General features: G+C 38.2%; 1 protein-coding gene across 2 annotated transcripts; it reads right to left on the bottom strand.

The window, feature by feature from the left end:
- Positions 1–3,557: 3,557 nt before the first annotated feature.
- Positions 3,558–19,754, bottom strand: LOC146456725 (fibronectin type 3 and ankyrin repeat domains protein 1-like). Of its 2 annotated transcripts, none has more exons than XM_085093033.1 (7): positions 19,563–19,754; positions 11,369–11,563; positions 9,346–9,533; positions 8,790–8,852; positions 7,906–8,013; positions 6,400–6,567; positions 3,558–5,474 (listed from the first exon to the last, which is right to left on the bottom strand). In XM_085093033.1, exons 2-7 carry the CDS (start codon positions 11,560–11,562, stop codon positions 5,029–5,031), a joined length of 1,167 nt encoding a protein of 388 aa, XP_084949159.1. In that variant the 5' UTR covers position 11,563; positions 19,563–19,754; the 3' UTR covers positions 3,558–5,028. The 2 variants fall into 2 exon arrangements, with proteins under 2 accessions (XP_084949159.1, XP_084949160.1); XM_085093034.1 differs by lacking the exon at positions 19,563–19,754 and adding an exon at positions 12,712–13,040.
- Positions 19,755–19,771: the final 17 nt, after the last annotated feature.

Genomic DNA, 19,771 nt, shown 5'->3' on the forward strand with positions numbered 1-19,771 from the left:
TATTCCCATACAAACTCTTAAATTTGCGCCGTGACGGTTATTACGCAAGATGATCACCACAACTCACAGCTGGAGCTTGGGCTGCCTGTGCTTGAAGGAAGAAAGGTCTGGAAAAACTAGATGAAGCCGCGGCAGTGATATGTGATGTGTTGGAGGAGAATTCCAAGGTTTTAGGACCTAGATAATGAATTGAAGTGATTTCCCCGGTCGAGCTGACTGTCTCAATTACTTACCGCAAGGTTATAGTCTTTGTTATCTATTATTTTCATGTATTGTTATCACATATTTTACACGTAAAATTATTGTAAAGCGTTATTGGTTTCTTAGTAGAAATAACGCTATATAAATAAAGATTATTATTATTATTATTATTATTATTATTATTATTATTATTATTATTGCATTGCATTGTTGTATAGCATAAAATATGGGTATTTTAAATTCTAAATAATTATAGCCTTCAAAAAAGAAAGAGAGTGGAAGTGAAAAAGCAACATCGAAGATGACATGATTTAGAAGACAAAATTACCCCGTTGAACAATTTATTTGCTCTTGTTTTTGCCTTGTTTTTATTAACTAAAGTAAGCCACCTTGCATTTCGAATGGTTTTGTTAACATGTTTATTGAAATTACAAAGTAAATGACCCTTCAAGGCCGCTAAATGCATATGGTCACTTATCGCATAAAATAGGTGGGTACGTAGGTGACCTTTGTAAACAACATTTTTAGCAAAATGGCTGGGCTTTTAATCAGGCAACCCACGATGAAAAAGTGCAGATAGCCGATTACTGGCCTAGAGACAGACAATCAGGACGGGATGAAAATTTCACGGGCCAAACTGATCGGCACTGGCGAAAGTTTTGTGATGCGGAAAGGAAAAAAAGATGCCAGCACTTCTAAAACATCACAACTGCAACAAAGCTTGTAAAGTAAATAAAATTTTGCCAGTAGTTAGAGCTCGTTGATGTCTTTTATTTATTTATTTTTTTATTACTTTTTTTCATGCAAGGTTTAAAATGTACGAAAATCGAACAAAATGGCCAGGGTAAAAACTTACCCATGCAAAATCCTATTTTCCAAGTTTGACAGTAGCCTCCCACGCAGTCGTTTTAAGGATATCAGGGTATTTGACTGTTGCGTCAATCGTTAAACATCTGACTTGAGTTTCCATGACAACTACTGCATTAGTTTCTGTGGTTATCATAGATACCCATAAACAAATGTTGTTCTGTCAGTCTTCATGACGACAATTGCAACATTAATACCGTTGTGCTCCACAGTTGCTTAGGAAACTACCAAAATAGGATCATTGATTAATCCACCCTAAAAACAGTCGTCATAGAGAATTACGAAACATACAATGGGTATCCATGACAAAAAATAATTTGTTGATGAGTTCACGGAGAATCTCATCCCTGGCCATTTAACGACAAGGTACTTTATTGCCATCAGGAAATGATATGAACGAACCAGCTCTTCCTTGCGTTCTATGAGCAGCCTGAAACACTAAAATTTTTGAAACGGAATCAGTTACATTTACACCGTTGTTACCGTTGTTGTTCCCCACGGTTGCTAAGGAAGGTATCAAAATGGGATTATAATAATAATCCTATTTTTATATTTTCCTTAGCAACTGTCGAGAACGTCAGCGCTAACCGTGGTATAAAATGTTACTGATTCTTGTTTGAAATGTTAGTCCTGTCAGAGCACAGACAGTACAGACTGCTCATAGAACTCGAGGAAGAAAGCTCGTCCATAAAAACTTCCTGATGGCACCAAGCCTCCTTTCCGTTTTCAAACGAAGAAAAACAAAATCTAAATCATTGAAACTGAGTCCAAACAAGCTTGCGTTGCGCGGAGAAAGCAGCCCTGCTCAACAGCCCACGAGTAACGCGGGTTTGAAATCACCACCACCGGGCACCATCTTTACATTTGATTTCTTCAACGCAATGGAGAACCCCTTAGCTCACAGGAAAAATGCTGACAATTTAGTGGAGCCAGGCACTCCTAAGTTGCTCCTTCCTATCGTTGTGATCCTCGCGGAGCAGGACCAGAGTTCAGAAGGAAGAGCATCGACGCCTTGATTGTGAAAAAATATTAAAGACCATGCCGGCCAAGACGACAAAGATCAAAAAGGTGACATTTTCAGTAACTAAAGTTCTACGCAGTGGGCGAAAAATTTTCTGTTATTTACTTCGTCGATAAACGGCAAATCGAAATACCTCATGAATTTGCGAAGGAAAGAAAGATTAAACTTATTGTAAATTCTCTTGACAGACGTCACGGATGTTTCCAAATTCTGTAAATTAATTAACATACATGTAGCCACCTTTGGTTATAAATGGTTAAAAAATCGTGAAAACCGAACAAGATTGTAAATCAGTTGGTGACAAATGCTATCTGAGAGTGCTAAGTAATCTCGACTATCATTGAATTGTATTTGTAAAAAAATGCCTTTTTAATCAGTCTATTATTGTTCCCTGATTTGCACCTGTTACTTCATTTACAAATATTAAAACTGATTTTACTTAAGTTACTTTTGTTTTTCTCATTTAATATCGTTTTAAGCTTCGTAAATTGTTGTCAGCATAAGCTACCCGCCTCGATTAGCTTTCGGTACTCGCGGGTAACTAAGTACACCATGATCTTGTCTGTTGTTGTTAACAAAAAACAAACGTTTAGTTTCATAAGCATGGCGGTAGCTAGCATGAGGTAAGACTAAGTTACATCCGAAAGATGAAACACAATTATCAAAAAGAAATTGTGATTGCGTCCTCAAAGCTTAACCCTCATAAGGTGAACGAGTTTACGGGAAAATTCAAATGATTCCTGAGGGCAATTTACTCAAAATTAAAATTCTTCAACTACGGCTGGAATTCCCTTAGTTCAGTCACTTACGTACGAATAGAATTTAGTATTTCTCTGACTTAATGAAACAAACTCCCTTTACTTTTCCCTGAGCTTCCAAAAAAAAAAAATGTTTTTCCCTGATTGTGGCATTTCTGAACACTCCACTCGAAAAAACCAGAAACGAACATAATTGACAGCTTTCTGACTTACTATAAACCATTCAAGAATCTATTTGTATTTGAACCAGCCTTGTTGCCAGGCCTAATCGCGCGCGCCGAGTAGCCTGGGCCCAGGCGCGTCTTCCCTATCAGTTGAACAGGTGACGTTCGGGCCTGTATTTGTAGGATCTCTGCTAGCCTCTGTTCTCTAACCTCTCCCCTTGGGAAGGCCTGATACTAGGGTCAGATTTGGTGGGTTTACATTTTGGATGATTTCTTCTACTGTCACCACCTGTATGTTTGGTAAAGCATATCCCGTGAACGGCTAGGCTCCCAAAGTGGGGTATAGAGCGAAGAGAAAGTGGATCGGCCTTTCCATGCGCCCCCCCCCCCCCCCCACCCCACCCCCCTTCCTCCGAAAAGCCTGATACTCAAGCTTGGATCTGCGAGCAAAGCGAAGCGAGCGCGGTTGGGAGCCTAGGTAAAGCAGTGATACACCGGGGTTTTCAAAACAAAGAAAAAAAACAACAACACAAAAGCAAGCAAACGTTCTGGTTATGCACTGCAGAAAATGGCAGCAACTTGGTAAATTTATTGGAAAAGTATTTCATATGACTTCACCTCCATTAACTCAAGGGGAGCGACAAAGTTGTTTGATGACTAAATGCCTTCACAGCAACTTTAACTTTAAACAATTCTATAATTAATATTAAATGAACTTTTTAATAAAATATATTATCGGGTATGGGAAATTATTACTGAGAAAGCCCTCTTAAATAGTATCAGTTTCCGAATTGTTTTCATGCACACATACATTGTATTGACAGGAGATAACATATCTGGTTTTCGACCATCTGTTTTAACTTGTCATTTCATGTCATTTCATTTCAACACCCCGTAAGAAAAATCGAACAATGTATTGGTTAAGGGAATAAATTTTTGGAATGTAAGCCCTCTTAAATAGTATCAGCTTCCGAATATTTTTCATCTACACATATTGACAAAAGATAACATATTTAGTTTTCAACCTTACCTGTTTAACCCTCTCCTGTTTAAGAGTCAAATCACTTGTCATTTCATGGTACGAAATTCAGACTACCCGCGGATGAAATGCTATGACGAATCAAATTAAAGCTATCGAGCAAATCTTTCCTCTGGTATTGTTTATAGTGCTGTGCGCGATGGTATAGCTTTGGCGTCTGCGAATGAAAACCTTACGAGTGATTAATCCAATGAAAGCTGGTGAGCGGTCATTGCGTTGAGTCTTGCTTTTGAGTCCTAAGGTGTGAACGACAGGCCACCGAGCAGTACTTTCCTTAGGCGTTGCTTATTACGCAATACAAGATTCGTGGTCAGGACAACGTCCTAAAGTGTGACCATTCTAATGAAACCTGCTGAGCGATACTTTCCTGTGGTACTGCTAGTTATGTTGTACAGGGAGGTTCTAACTTTTAAGTCTGTGGATCAATGAAATCCTAAAGTAAAAGCTGCTGAGCGATACTTTCCTGGGGTGCTGCTAGTTATGTTGTACAAGGAGGTTCTAACTTTTAAGTCTGTGCATGAAATCCTAAAGTGTGACCATTCAAATGAAAGCTATTGCGCAGTACTTTCCTGTGGTTCTGTTTATTATGATTTATAAGATGGTTCTAACTTTTGAGACTGTGGATGAAATCCTAAACTGTGATCATTCAAATGAAAGCTACTGAGCTGTACTTTCCTGTGGTGCTGTTTTGTCTTTTTATTATGCTGTACAAGATGATTCTAACTTTTGAGTCTGTGGATGAAATCCTAAAGTGTGACCATTCAAATGAAATCTACTGAGCAGTACTTTCCTGTGGTGCTTTTTATTACGCTGTACGATGTGGTTCCCACTTTTGAGGTCTCGGTTGCAAGATAGTTCTAACTTTTGTGCATTAAATCAGTCCTAAGTGACTCGGTAGCGGTAGCCGTAATGTTCCAGGACATGTCAAAATTTGAATATTAAAAAGAAAAGGGTTAATTCATACCCCGAGAACAATCACTATAGCATTTGAAGGCCTACGGCTCCATTTTGTTTTCTACCAACAACAGGCATCGACAAGCTCTCAGTCCCATTTGCAACCGGCTTCAGAGCACTGTCCATCTGCTCACGACTTTGCCGTCGCTCCTTCGCCTCAGCTAGTTTTCTTTCGTTGTCTGCTTTCTTCAAAGCTTCTTCTTGCTCTTGAAGGAATTGAATAACCCGTTCGCGCTCAAACGACCTAGCAAAATCCAGTGCTGTCTTCCGGTGCTCGGATTTAAGCTTGACAGACACTCCCTTTTTGACCAGCAGTTTCACAAGAGCCTCAAAGCCGTTCAGAGCTGCGTTCATGAGCGTGGTTTTGCCTTCTTTGTCTTTAGTGTGCACGTTTGCTCCGTGGTGGATGAGCACTTTAGCTACATTCACATTGCCGCTTACAGCAGCTACTCTCATAAGCGGGGTCCAACCTACGGAAAAAGTGCGAACACGCTTATATCCACGGGCATAATGATAATAATGCAAACGATCAGACGGCCTTTGAATCAGATAAACAACCCGCGCCATCCAAGAAAACCGGGAAATACGCAAACATCAAGCGCAAAAAAACCTCAGCAAGTTTCTGTTTAGCTTTAGTGTTAAGTAAGTTTCTGTTAAGCTTTAGTTTTAAGCAAGTTTCTGTTTATTGTCCCAATTTGATGGTTAAGTCGTAATGTTACGAAATGTGGAAACTTTACAAAATTCAATTATGATTGGATTAGCCTTTTCCGGGGTCTCAGATGTTTAGATTCTACTTTAATACGTGTACTATAGTACGACTTTTAGTTTTTCAAGTAGACAAAGAGCGCGTGCGCGTCAACCAGGGTCATTCTGGCGGGAAAACGAGATAGCCGTCGTCATTTCATTACGAATTTGTTTTGTTTTGTTTTGTTTTTTGTTTTTGTTTTTGAGAACGGCGTAATGGCGAAGACAAGCCCCCGAAGCGTAGATGCATTCGCCCATTTGGAATCACGAAAAGGCTTAGCTATCATTATTCAAAATCTCTTGATTTCAGTTGACGTTGCGTTGTCTCCTAGTGGAGCCGGCGAACAGTTAAAATCAGAAAGCAAACACAAATAAATAACGGTTCGCCAGCCCTTCTATTCGAGAGCAAAGAACGGGGTATAAAAGGTTTAAAATTGATACTACCAGAAAAAATAAATAAATAAAGAATATTTTGAGTCTTCAGTCGAAAACCTTTCACAAATGGCCAATGGCTACTCCCGCCCAGACGATAGTACGCATCTTCTCTATATTTCGGCCGAGAGCATCACTTATGCTTCTCCCTTAGCATGCTTCTCATTCCTTGTAGTTAATAGACAGTCCATATATAACACTTACTCCTCTTTTAATTACCTGAAGTTTCATCTTTGACATCCACCCTGCAGCCATCTTGAAGCATCCAGCGGATCACGTCTAAGTTAGCTCCATCCACCGCCCAGTGAAGCGCTGTTGATCCTGTTTTATCCAGTAAATCCCAACTCCCATTATGCTGTCTTAACAGCTGTGCAACCTCCAAATTGCCTGTGAAGTGAAGTAATAAGAATTGAACTAAACTTAACCTAGCCATGCGTTTCTAGTCCAAAGGCCCGTTTAAAAACGGTTTCAACATTTGACCAACGTTCGTTCAACAAAAAATGTACGGATGTTGGGCAAATGTTGGATGAACGGAGTGTTCAAACGGTTCCAACGTAATTCAACATTTTCAAGAACAAAGGAAATGTTGAATCGATGTTGAATGAAAGTTTAAACCAACTTAAATTTGATTCAACACGTTTTCAACAAGCTTTCAACATTTTTTTACACTCTCAACATTAATGTTGAACGACCTGTTCAAACGCCTCAGACATTTGGTTCAACAAAGTGTTGAACACATGTTGAAGCAAATGGTGAAACCGTTTAAACGGGTCTAAAGGAACATATTCAGATTAAAAATCAAAACGGCGCTTGTCATTGTACAAGAAAATCACATCAGACTTGATGGGCAGATCCATAGAGGAAAGCAATCTGGGTAAAACAAATGACATTTTGTATAGCCATCACCTATTTTCTTGGGCTGGAGAAAAAGGAAACAAATCCTGGTCGTTGCTTCATGCCACAAAATCTGATGCTACCTGTCTATCAAAGAAGATCTGGTTTATTCAAAATGTTGGAATGGACACCACCCTGCCTTCAAATACGAACATGAAGACTCGTTTTTATCAGATTTTTAATACTAACCTGAGCCCAATTGTTGAGGCTTCATTTCGGTGGATATCTATTCAGATTTACTTTTAAAGAAAGTCTACAGTTTTCTTCGGTAAAATGTCAGCTAAAAATTTGGTAACACCAGAAAACTAATTCCTTTCGTTTTCGTAGTGGCAAATATCTCGTTAAAAAGGCTAAAAGGAAGGTCAGCAAGCATTTCCCCAAAGCCAACGACAGCTCGTAAATTCGGGAAAATACGATTCGTTTTTGGCAACTAAACGATCTGGCCCCGAACCAAACTTAAAAGATTTTTCCCTTCATTTTAATTTTGTTTCCTTTTAGATTAAAATTCGCTTTTCAAATATTTTGAACGAGCGGGATGAAAACTTCGGTACACTTTAATCTGGGTTGATTAGCATTTAATAAGATTTGGAACAACCAGACCCAGAACCGCGTTTATGAGTTTTTTTCAATAATTGAGGAGAGGACCGGAAAAACGCCCGAAATGACTTTTCGTGTATGTATGGTTTTTTTTCTGCTAAAAAGTAAAAAGACCTGCAATTTAATAGAAAAACATTGCCCTACATTTTTCCGCTGGTTTACTCCTCTGATTTTACAAACTTCATTTTGCTTATACATTTAATACTGAACAGCACTCGTGAAAAACATGCATACCTGAGAAGCAAGCCATCATAAGAGCTGTTTTTCCACTAATGCTCTGAAAGTTAACATCTGCAGAATTCTCCAGCAAGACTCTTGCTACTTCTACGTAACCTCGCTGCGCTACAAGTGCAAAACAGAAAAAGAAATGTCACATTTCCATGGTGATCAAAGAAATTGAATGATCCAGGAATGACTAAAGGTGCAATAAACACTGCAAAAGGTTGGGAATTGTTAATTTTGTAGTTGCAGGAAATAGTCATACAAGGGATTGGAAGTTTGCGTGGGGTTGGTGGAGGGAGGGGGGGGGGGTGGGGGAGAGCGGGCCCCTGAAGGCTAAAAATGTAAAGGGAGGTATGAAGCTAAATTGTAATTTCCAGAGGGGTGGGGGTAGGGTATTAAAAAAGAAACATCAGTGTCAGCATTTGCCAGCACTCTTTAGTAATATCATTTTTCAGTGCACCACTGGGTCTCCATTAGTAGCACTGTGAAAAGACAACCTCCATTTACTCAGGCTAAGTAATGATTTAGTGTGGAGTGCTTGTATCGTGGTGGTATTTTTGTGGTGATTTGCACATTTTATTAGCCAGGGAAGATTCCTTTCCCTCCACTGACTAAGTCAATGTGACAGTTGTCCACCTGGGTGTGTGGGGCTCATGGCTAGCAAGCAGCCAACTGCCAGTGATTGACTGGTCCACCTGAGGGGAGGCCCATTGATATCCCAACTATCCATCTGTCAGACTCAATACTCTAAAAATCCACTGTGCATAGGCATCAAGTCCTACACCTGCTGCAACAGAATCTAACAGCGTTAAGATGCATTTGCAAATAAGAGTTCTCTAGATGTCATGTATCAAACAAACCCTAATCTTTCATTGTCATAAGAAATAATCAAGTACCTGCAATCATAAGAGGAGACAAACCAAACTTGTCAGGTGAATCCACAGCTTGCCAGCTCAGTCCTTCAATAGAAATTAAGTAGACTCAATTCTTGTTTAACTTAAGTACTGCAACCTGTGGTCTTTGTAGCGGGTTAATGGAGAATTTGAAGCTGGTGAGACTATACAGTCACCTATTTTATGTCAGTCCCAAGATGTTTTAGTTACAGGCCTTGGAAAAGAAATCAAGACTCAAAGAAAGTTTCACATAAAAAACAAAAATGCAAAAGCTGTAAAATTTTGCCAGATGTGTATGCTTTGACAGCGCATCAGCCAACACTTTCTTTTAATACCATTAGCCAACCCTTCCTCCTAATACCAATACATTCCTACACTGGACTTACTGCTATTCTGTGTCAATAGTAGTACAGTACAAGTTGTGGCCTGTTTTGGTCAAAGTTTATCGCCCAGAGACAAAGACAGCAATATTGTTTATAATAATTTAGTGAACATAAAGCTGATTAATGACAAAAGCTGGGACAGTACACCAACTCATTGCAGCCATTACAGCACTCACCAGGGAGAATATTCTTGACTGTTTCTACATCTCCTTTAGTAACAGCTCTCTGCAGGTCTTCACTGGTGATTGGTTTCTTTGTTGTCGACACAGTAACCACAGCACTCCAAGCACTTGAACCAAAATCATTTGTACATCTCAGTCTGTACCTGTATTGTGTTCGTGCCTCCAGACCATTAAAAACATTCCTAGTGAACAATTAAAGATGCACTGATAATGTCTATAATGTGCAGTTCCAGAAAAAGTCCGTACGCACCCAATGGAAGGTCATTGGAAATTCCTAGGGGAGGGGGGTCCTAAAAGTCAAAATTTTAGAAGCAAAGTATCGGAATCTAAACGGGAATTTCCTGGGGGGGAAGGGGGGTGCAAAACAAAAAACCTTCTGTGGGGGGAGTATCAATATTTTCTGGTGCACAAGTGCACAATTAATATCACCTTATACTCAGTTGGCAACTCCTATTAAGCATGTACTAATGCCAACTTTCCCCGATTAACGGGGAGTTGCCCAGATGTGGTATGATCTCCAGGTCTCCTCAGAACAGCTCGCCAAATCTCCCAGACAAAACAATTTGATGTTTCCTCTACATTCAAATGATATTTTCACCCCAAATTTTTACCCCAAATCTTCAAAATTCAGTTTTTCAAACCCATGTTATGATTACTGGGTGCATTTTTATGCATCATTTGTCACAAATGTTTACTGGAACTAAAAGAAAAAGGGATTCCTTGGAGGAAAGGTTGGGTAAGTTAATTTTTTTGTAGGAGTGGGGTGGGTAGATTTTGACCAATTAGGGGGGGGGGGTGGGGGTAGCTTGATTTGGGCAATTTTTGTGGATGTGAGGAGGGGAGGGTTAAATTGGGTTGATAACTTGGGGAATGGGACTACCACTAAAGAAAAAGGTATCTAGATTTCCAGTCTCCCAAGGGTGGCATCAGAAAATAAAATCCAGTCATATCAATGTGGAGATACAAAAATGATTGTGTGATAAAAAGAAGTACCGGTAGTCATACGGTAGCCCATGTAGAACATCAATATAAATTCTTTCAAGTCAAATCTACAACTCGGATTTTTACCACAAAAATCCAAGTTGTAAATCTGAACTATTGCAATTCACAACTCAGATTTTTACCACAAAAATCCAAGTTGTATAAGAAATTGTACAACTCGTATTTTCACTACAAAAATCCGAGTTGTAAAACTCATGCAATTTACAACTAGGATTTTTGTAGTGAAAAGCGGAGTTGTAAATTGCACGAGATTTACAACTCAGATTTTTGTGGTAATTTAATCCAAGTTGTAAATCGCACAAGGTTTACAACTCTGATTTTTGTGGTGAAAATCCGAGTTGTACAATTTGAAATTATAAAACTCGGATTTTTGCTCTAAAAATCCAAGTTGTATAATTTGAAAATTATACAATTTGGATTTTTGTAGTAAAAATTTGAGTTGCAGATTTGAATTGAAAAAATTTATATTCATTTGATGTCCTATATGGGCCACTGTATTAATAGTAATAATAGCAAGGTAGTCCTATTATTGTGGTGGTGGTAAGACAGATTCCATTGTACTTGAAATGATGCTCCATACATGGATATTCAATTTCATGACGTCCAAAATAAGCATAATTTCTGAACACTAGACACTTGTCATCACACATTGCTCCCTCACATGGGGTGGAATGTGTGATGAGCTGCATAGGACACTAGTCCAAAAATAGGAAAACACATGTGATCCCTCATTTAAGTAAGGTACTTTAATTTTAAGCCACACCCCTTCTTTATAGCTGTAGTAACAAGTGCACTTACATGAACTTCTACAACTTACAGAAGTGACCATTCAACAGAGGTTAAAATTTTAAAGAAACATTGGAGGAATTTCCAGCACAGGCTTGACTGCATTTTATATTTAAGTATAGCTATCAGATTAACCATTCACCACATTGCTAATAAATTTAATACCAAGCACTTTGAATTCAGTTGTTTGAAATGTATCCAAAGACAATAAACAGCAAGTGAAGCTTACGTTGTACTGTATCCTGAGTAAACATTGCCAAATCCTTTGGATTTTGGACCTAGCTCTTCCTCCTGAATACAATATCGCACCCTGCTGTCCCCACGTCCTTGATCGACATCTTCAGGAGGCTTCCAGTACAGCTCTATACTGTTGTGCGTCACCTTACCCACTACGGGTGGGTCTGGACGAGAGGGCACCGACATCCTGTGTTAATGACAAAATGGTCAACATGCTATGCAATCACTTGAGCATCAAACAGACATAGTTTACATCCCTATATTTTTGTTTTGTAAGTTTAGAGTGGCTCATAAAGTATGGGCTACTAAGTATCTCTACAGAAAAAACCAAAATGAAAGAAAAAATTGTATAAATGATAAAATACTCAGTCAATTAATTATAGTACAGAACCTGACTGATACTAAATGATTGGAGATCATACTTAGACTCTGACAATACAACCTTCTTTATGCTATGCTTGAAAGTGAAAAAAAGTCTCAGATATTCATTTCACTCAGCATTTAAATCACCATTCGCATATGTGTGTATTCAGACAGAAAATGCATGTACCCATATTGATTTCCTAATTTGATCTGAAGGTCTCTTCATTCAAAACTGCTGCCACTAGATTTCAAAATTTTCAGTCTGTCTTGAAAATCCCACTAGTAAGCATAGTTAGGTATTTTTCTATTTATTTATTTAGTTTACACATACGTTACAAAAACAAAATATGAGTGGAAAAAAAAGACAACAGAAGTGGTGAGCCTTACGAGAAACCATAGGGCTTAATTTAGAATAAGACTTCCTCACCGCATTGTTGTTACATAAAAGGTTTAGAGACTGTGAGACGGTAATTGATACAATTACAGTTAAAACTATCATAAAAACGATTAACAGGCATTTGAAAAACAAAATAACATGAACATATAATGTTAAAGATGGTGACAACAGGTAGTAAGTAGTTGTTGTAGATAAAAGATTAAAGAGAAACCACATTACAATGTCTTTATCTAAAGAATAAAGTACTTAGGTCCTTGATAAAACACTAAATATCTTCAACAATATTTTGACTGAACTTCTTTTTGATTTGCATCTATAACTTGCTTGCAAATAGGAATAGTTAGAAGTTCAGATCCCACCTCTTTGATTTCATTAATTTCAAAAAAAATCATACAACAACTTACATTAGAGCTATTCTAGGTTAATTTTGGCCATCATAAATCCAGACCTGTAATTCTTCAGGAAAAAAAAAAACGAAAAGAAAACAGCACTCTCAAATTCTCTGTTCTTGACTAATAGTAACATCATACAAGCGCGCTGTTTTTTAAATTATTTCTTTAAAAAGGAAATCTTACCAGGTTTTTGAACAGCACACTAGATGTTGATCATCAGTTGCTTTGAATGGAATTAAATATTGTAAATCCCATCTATTTTATAGAAGGCAAATCCTAATTAAAATTTCAGTAGTTACATGTAGTGTTGTAAGTTTCTTTTATTTATTTGTTCTTTGCCACCAAAGTGTTATTACAATGAGACAATAAATTATTTAAATAAAGATAAGGGGAAAGTTACTAGTAAATAGTGTGAACAATTAGCTTAAAAGTTTGAGAATTAGAAGGAAGTTGAAAGGAATAATAACTTTATTATTAGGATGAAAAATGAACTGTTGCGAGGAGGTCTCAAGAAATCATAGGGCTTATAGAGAAGGGGCTTGCTCATGGCAGTTTTGCACAAAAACATAAAAAAAACATAACCTTGAATCATGAATGCAACTAAATCTTTAAAGACGTGTGCAATAAATATTTTCGAATTTCTCTTTAAATCACACCAAATAAATGAGTAGGAATTAAATTATACTTTTTGTTGAACATTAGCTTAATAATCTGAAAAGTATTACTGAAACCTGTTATTGAATACCAAGGACACTAAGTTTAGAAAAGTAACACAATAGAAATTTTCAGCCATTTTTTATGACACTTAATTAGTGGTCAACAAGAGTTGCTTAATTGAAAAATTAACCTATGTGAAGTTTAGTCCAAAGATACTGCACAACAATGTCCCATTTCAAATTAATGAAACAGGAAACTAATTAACAGTATTTGATAAGTAGCGTGTTTAATTATACTGCAAAGTTGACTGACATCATAAAATCTAAAAGCAAACATTACAAACAGTCTTTGATAATATTCTTTAAATGAGAATTTTTCTAAATTACAGTAATTATCTTCACCAATAGTGTAAATAATTATTATTAATGTTAAGTTCACAAAAAAATACACAATTGGAATTTCAGTTTCTAATCCTACCATATTATCCAAGCAAGGATAAATTTCATTTAACAACACACTATGATAACACAACATTTATAAGCAAAATTTACATAAAAATACATCTAGAAAAGGAAAACAAGGTTATTAAAATCTAACACTCTATTTATGTATTGGTCTTGGCCCATGCAGTTCATCACTCTTAAGTTAAAATTAGCTTATATCCATTTTAGTAATAAACATGTTTCATACATCTTTTAATTTTATAAGATTCGTATTTTCAAGTCTCTGGGGATGGGCTGGGTATTATGTGCCGCCCAGGTCCCTGCAACCATTTTCAATTTTCTGAAAGCTTTTTTTTTAGCACTATACTGTATTCCTTGCCTGAAGGTGGTTTACTGATTTTTACACAAAAATAAAGATAGTGCAAGAAAATCCTTTGGAATGCTGGGAATGTCTGCGGAAATCTTCCACTTATCTTAAGATGCTTTAACCAGGCCCAGGTATCTAACCTTGGACCCTGTTTTAGAAATCATGGCACCCCATAAATTTTTATAACCCATTGTAGATGTTTAAATTAAATTTCAATACCTTAAATTTTAGACCAGCCAACACAAGTTATTATCTTGTTTCTTTGACTGACGCATCCAAAATACTACATCTGTGCTACGTAGTCTACTGCTTGTGGCAAGTGTGCTACAGCTGATAGCTTAAGATTTTGTTGAGCCAAAACAGTCTTGTCTGAACGTGAGGGCACCCACTGAGCTGATCTGGAAGAAGCATTATCAAGTTTGGTCCTTAGTCTCAATTTGAAACAGGCAGCTCGTCTCGCCTGGTTGAAAAATGTGAGCTATTTCAGCCTTAACTGACAAGCTTTCCAAAAATATGTCAACTTAAACCAATCCGAGAAACGAAAAGTCGATGTAAAATTAGTACATGACAATACTTTCCCCAAAAATCTCTGATATGAAGTGTAATCATTTTGAATTTACGAAAACTTCAGAATCATTCGCAAAATCTTTGGAAATCATTGGGCATCTTCAGAAGTCTTCGGATGGAGACGTGTGGTCTTTGAAAATCCTGGAACTCTCAGGATAATGCGCCGATCAAATCGAAACTTCAACATCTCCCCCCCCCGGGCAAACCCCGGGCATTTGACTATTTTCTGTGCCCGGGAGTGGGGAATTTGACGGGTAAGGCCTTCCTGGGGGTGGGGAATTTGAATTTGAATTTGGGGAAAATTGAACGGGAAGTGTCAGGTTTCAAATTGCTTTTTTTTTGGCGGGGGGGGGGGGGGGGGGGCACCGAAGTCGCTAACAGCTATAAACATGTGTTTGGACGAGATGGAAGAGTTTAAAGGAAGAGATACAGCATTACAAAAACAGCTTACAAAAAAAAAAGGTCTTCAAAAGTGAGAGTGCTTAAATGTTTATTATTTTTTATAGATTGTATATAAACGATGTAGATTTTTTATACAATGAGTCAAGCTGCGGTTCTGTCCCGCAGTGAATAGTGAAAGAAATAAACACTGTTGAATGAAAAACCGCTTTGGCTTAAATTGCAGAATATCCTGCCACTCGAACAACATTCTACGTAGCTGGCTAACTAATTAATATTTATTTCTAGTTCTTTAAACGATGTAGTTTTTTATGCAATGAGTCAAGCTGCGCCTTTCTCCCGCATTTGTGTCTGCAGAGGTTTTTAGAATAGCCATAAAACAGCAGTGAACAGTTAAAGAAAAAAGAAAAAAACCTTGTCGAATGAAAAACCGCCGATTTGGCTTAAACTGCAGAATACCCTGCCACTCGAACAATCTACCTAGCCGACTAACTCATTTTAACAACATTTGCCGTGTTTCGGAGTTAGAACAGCTTACACTTGCTGATTGACATTGTCCGACTTAATAAATTCAATTTCTAATCATTAGTTTCAATGTTAAAGTTGTGGTTTTTGTAGTAACTCATGACAGGAGCCGACAAAGATTGTTCTTTAGGAGGGGCATTTGACAGACAAATCCTACGATAACGTAGGGCATTTGAACACCATTTTGGCCCGAGGGGGCGGGAATTTGAACGATCCAATCTTCAAAAGTTCAAATGCCCAGGGTTTGCCCGGGGAGGGGGGGGGGGATGTTGAAGTTTCGAGTTGATCGGCGCATAAAAATCTCACGCATTTGGGTCAGAAAGAGTTGCCTGGTATAAAATACAAGTTAACTGAGGAGAAACTCGCCATACAAACTACCTAAGTGTGAACAATACAATTTATCTAAGAGTAGCATTTCCTTCGTTTTCATAGTTATGGTTATATTATTATTACGCCTGGTAATTATTTATCGAGAAAAGAACTCGTTGCTTTCAAGGACCTTCAAGTGCATTCCCTAGCTTGCATTTCAGCGAGGCCTGTGATTAGACGAGGGAGAGCAGTAAATTAACAACGAACTCTTCTGTTGTTAAATCACGAACAGACTGAAAATTTTATCATAATCTCAATGAACAGTGGGATTTTGAATTTACGAAAACTTCAGAATCATTCGGAAAATCTTTGGAAATCATTGGGCATCTTCAGAAGTCTTCGGATGGAGACGTGTGGTCTTTGAAAATCCTGGAACTCTCAGGATAATGCGCCGATCAAATCGAAACTTCAACATCTCCCCCCCCCGGGCAAACCCCGGGCATTTGACTATTTTCTGTGCCCGGGAGTGGGGAATTTGACGGGTAAGGCCTTCCTGGGGGTGGGGAATTTGAATTTGAATTTGGGGAAAATTGAACGGGAAGTGTCAGGTTTCAAATTGCTTTTTTTTTGGCGGGGGGGGGGGGGGGGGGGGGCACCGAAGTCGCTTACAGCTATAAACATGTGTTTGGACGAGATGGAAGAGTTTAAAGGAAGAGATACAGCATTACAAAAACAGCTTACAAAAAAAAAAGGTCTTCAAAAGTGAGAGTGCTTAAATGTTTATTATTTTTTATAGATTGTATATAAACGATGTAGATTTTTTATACAATGAGTCAAGCTGCGGTTCTGTCCCGCAGTGAATAGTGAAAGAAATAAACACTGTTGAATGAAAAACCGCTTTGGCTTAAATTGCAGAATATCCTGCCACTCGAACAACATTCTACGTAGCTGGCTAACTAATTAATATTTATTTCTAGTTCTTTAAACGATGTAGTTTTTTATGCAATGAGTCAAGCTGCGCCTTTCTCCCGCATTTGTGTCTGCAGAGGTTTTTAGAATAGCCATAAAACAGCAGTGAACAGTTAAAGAAAAAAGAAAAAAACCTTGTCGAATGAAAAACCGCCGATTTGGCTTAAACTGCAGAATACCCTGCCACTCGAACAATCTACCTAGCCGACTAACTCATTTTAACAACATTTGCCGTGTTTCGGAGTTAGAACAGCTTACACTTGCTGATTGACATTGTCCGACTTAATAAATTCAATTTCTAATCATTAGTTTCAATGTTAAAGTTGTGGTTTTTGTAGTAACTCATGACAGGAGCCGACAAAGATTGTTCTTTAGGAGGGGCATTTGACAGACAAATCCTACGATAACGTAGGGCATTTGAACACCATTTTGGCCCGAGGGGGCGGGAATTTGAACGATCCAATCTTCAAAAGTTCAAATGCCCAGGGTTTGCCCGGGGAGGGGGGGGGGGATGTTGAAGTTTCGAGTTGATCGGCGCATAAAAATCTCACGCATTTGGGTCAGAAAGAGTTGCCTGGTATAAAATACAAGTTAACTGAGGAGAAACTCGCCATACAAACTACCTAAGTGTGAACAATACAATTTATCTAAGAGTAGCATTTCCTTCGTTTTCATAGTTATGGTTATATTATTATTACGCCTGGTAATTATTTATCGAGAAAAGAACTCGTTGCTTTCAAGGACCTTCAAGTGCATTCCCTAGCTTGCATTTCAGCGAGGCCTGTGATTAGACGAGGGAGAGCAGTAAATTAACAACGAACTCTTCTGTTGTTAAATCACGAACAGACTGAAAATTTTATCATAATCTCAATGAACAGTGGGATTTTGAATTTACGAAAACTTCAGAATCATTCGGAAAATCTTTGGAAATCATTGGGCATCTTCAGAAGTCTTCGGATGGAGACGTGTGGTCTTTGAAAATCCTGGAACTCTCAGGATAATGCGCCGATCAAATCGAAACTTCAACATCTCCCCCCCCCGGGCAAACCCCGGGCATTTGACTATTTTCTGTGCCCGGGAGTGGGGAATTTGACGGGTAAGGCCTTCCTGGGGGTGGGGAATTTGAATTTGAATTTGGGGAAAATTGAACGGGAAGTGTCAGGTTTCAAATTGCTTTTTTTTTGGCGGGGGGGGGGGGGGGGGGGCACCGAAGTCGCTAACAGCTATAAACATGTGTTTGGACGAGATGGAAGAGTTTAAAGGAAGAGATACAGCATTACAAAAACAGCTTACAAAAAAAAAAGGTCTTCAAAAGTGAGAGTGCTTAAATGTTTATTATTTTTTATAGATTGTATATAAACGATGTAGATTTTTTATACAATGAGTCAAGCTGCGGTTCTGTCCCGCAGTGAATAGTGAAAGAAATAAACACTGTTGAATGAAAAACCGCTTTGGCTTAAATTGCAGAATATCCTGCCACTCGAACAACATTCTACGTAGCTGGCTAACTAATTAATATTTATTTCTAGTTCTTTAAACGATGTAGTTTTTTATGCAATGAGTCAAGCTGCGCCTTTCTCCCGCATTTGTGTCTGCAGAGGTTTTTAGAATAGCCATAAAACAGCAGTGAACAGTTAAAGAAAAAAGAAAAAAACCTTGTCGAATGAAAAACCGCCGATTTGGCTTAAACTGCAGAATACCCTGCCACTCGAACAATCTACCTAGCCGACTAACTCATTTTAACAACATTTGCCGTGTTTCGGAGTTAGAACAGCTTACACTTGCTGATTGACATTGTCCGACTTAATAAATTCAATTTCTAATCATTAGTTTCAATGTTAAAGTTGTGGTTTTTGTAGTAACTCATGACAGGAGCCGACAAAGATTGTTCTTTAGGAGGGGCATTTGACAGACAAATCCTACGATAACGTAGGGCATTTGAACACCATTTTGGCCCGAGGGGGCGGGAATTTGAACGATCCAATCTTCAAAAGTTCAAATGCCCAGGGTTTGCCCGGGGAGGGGGGGGGGGGATGTTGAAGTTTCGAGTTGATCGGCGCATAAAAATCTCACGCATTTGGGTCAGAAAGAGTTGCCTGGTATAAAATACAAGTTAACTGAGGAGAAACTCGCCATACAAACTACCTAAGTGTGAACAATACAATTTATCTAAGAGTAACATTTCCTTCGTTTTCATAGTTATGGTTATATTATTATTACGCCTGGTAATTATTTATCGAGAAAAGAACTCGTTGCTTTCAAGGACCTTCAAGTGTATTCCCTAGCTTGCATTTCAGCGAGGCCTGTGATTAGACGAGGGAGAGCAGTAAATTAACAACGAACTCTTCTGTTGTTAAATCACGAACAGACTGAAAATTTTATCATAATCTCAATGAACAGTGGGATGGCTTGCAAATTAATAACAAAACCATAAGAATGAAAACGAAAGAGACAGTATTGTTAGACTAATTGGATTGTTTACGCCTAGGAAATGCCCTCGATTCGACACCCGTACGTTGATTTTTCCAAATGTCTGGGTCTTTGGAAAAACTAAAATTAACCGACAACTGTTTTCCCGCGTTCCTCTTATGAAAATTTAGAATTAAAGACCAATCATCGTTATATAACACTGGATAACACCTTGAATCAAAATCACCTGAAGCGAATAAAGAAACGCGGAAAGATCACAAAAACACGCAAGTGCGGATTTCGCACTTCAGTCACCTGAGACAAATACGAGCATTATTGTTTATCACGATTCCTCCCTCACTAGTAAACTTATAATTTAAACAGCATACCTCGATAATTAGGTACAAAATGCTTTTTCTCTCTTCTCGGAACCTTCCTTTCAGAGAACAGATGCTGTTAATTTCAGGGTCATCGATTACATTTTGCAAACAACCTTTCGACAAAACGTTTCCAAGGCCCAGTGACAGCAAGATGCAACTCAGGGGATATCCATGAGTCAATTTTTGTCCGTGTCTGCATTCGCTACCCGATTGATCAA

Source organism: Pavona decussata, unplaced genomic scaffold (genome assembly GCF_977016875.1).
Source record: "Pavona decussata unplaced genomic scaffold, jaPavDecu1.1 SCAFFOLD_254, whole genome shotgun sequence".
In the NCBI taxonomy this organism is placed as follows: Eukaryota; Metazoa; Cnidaria; class Anthozoa; order Scleractinia; family Agariciidae; genus Pavona; species Pavona decussata.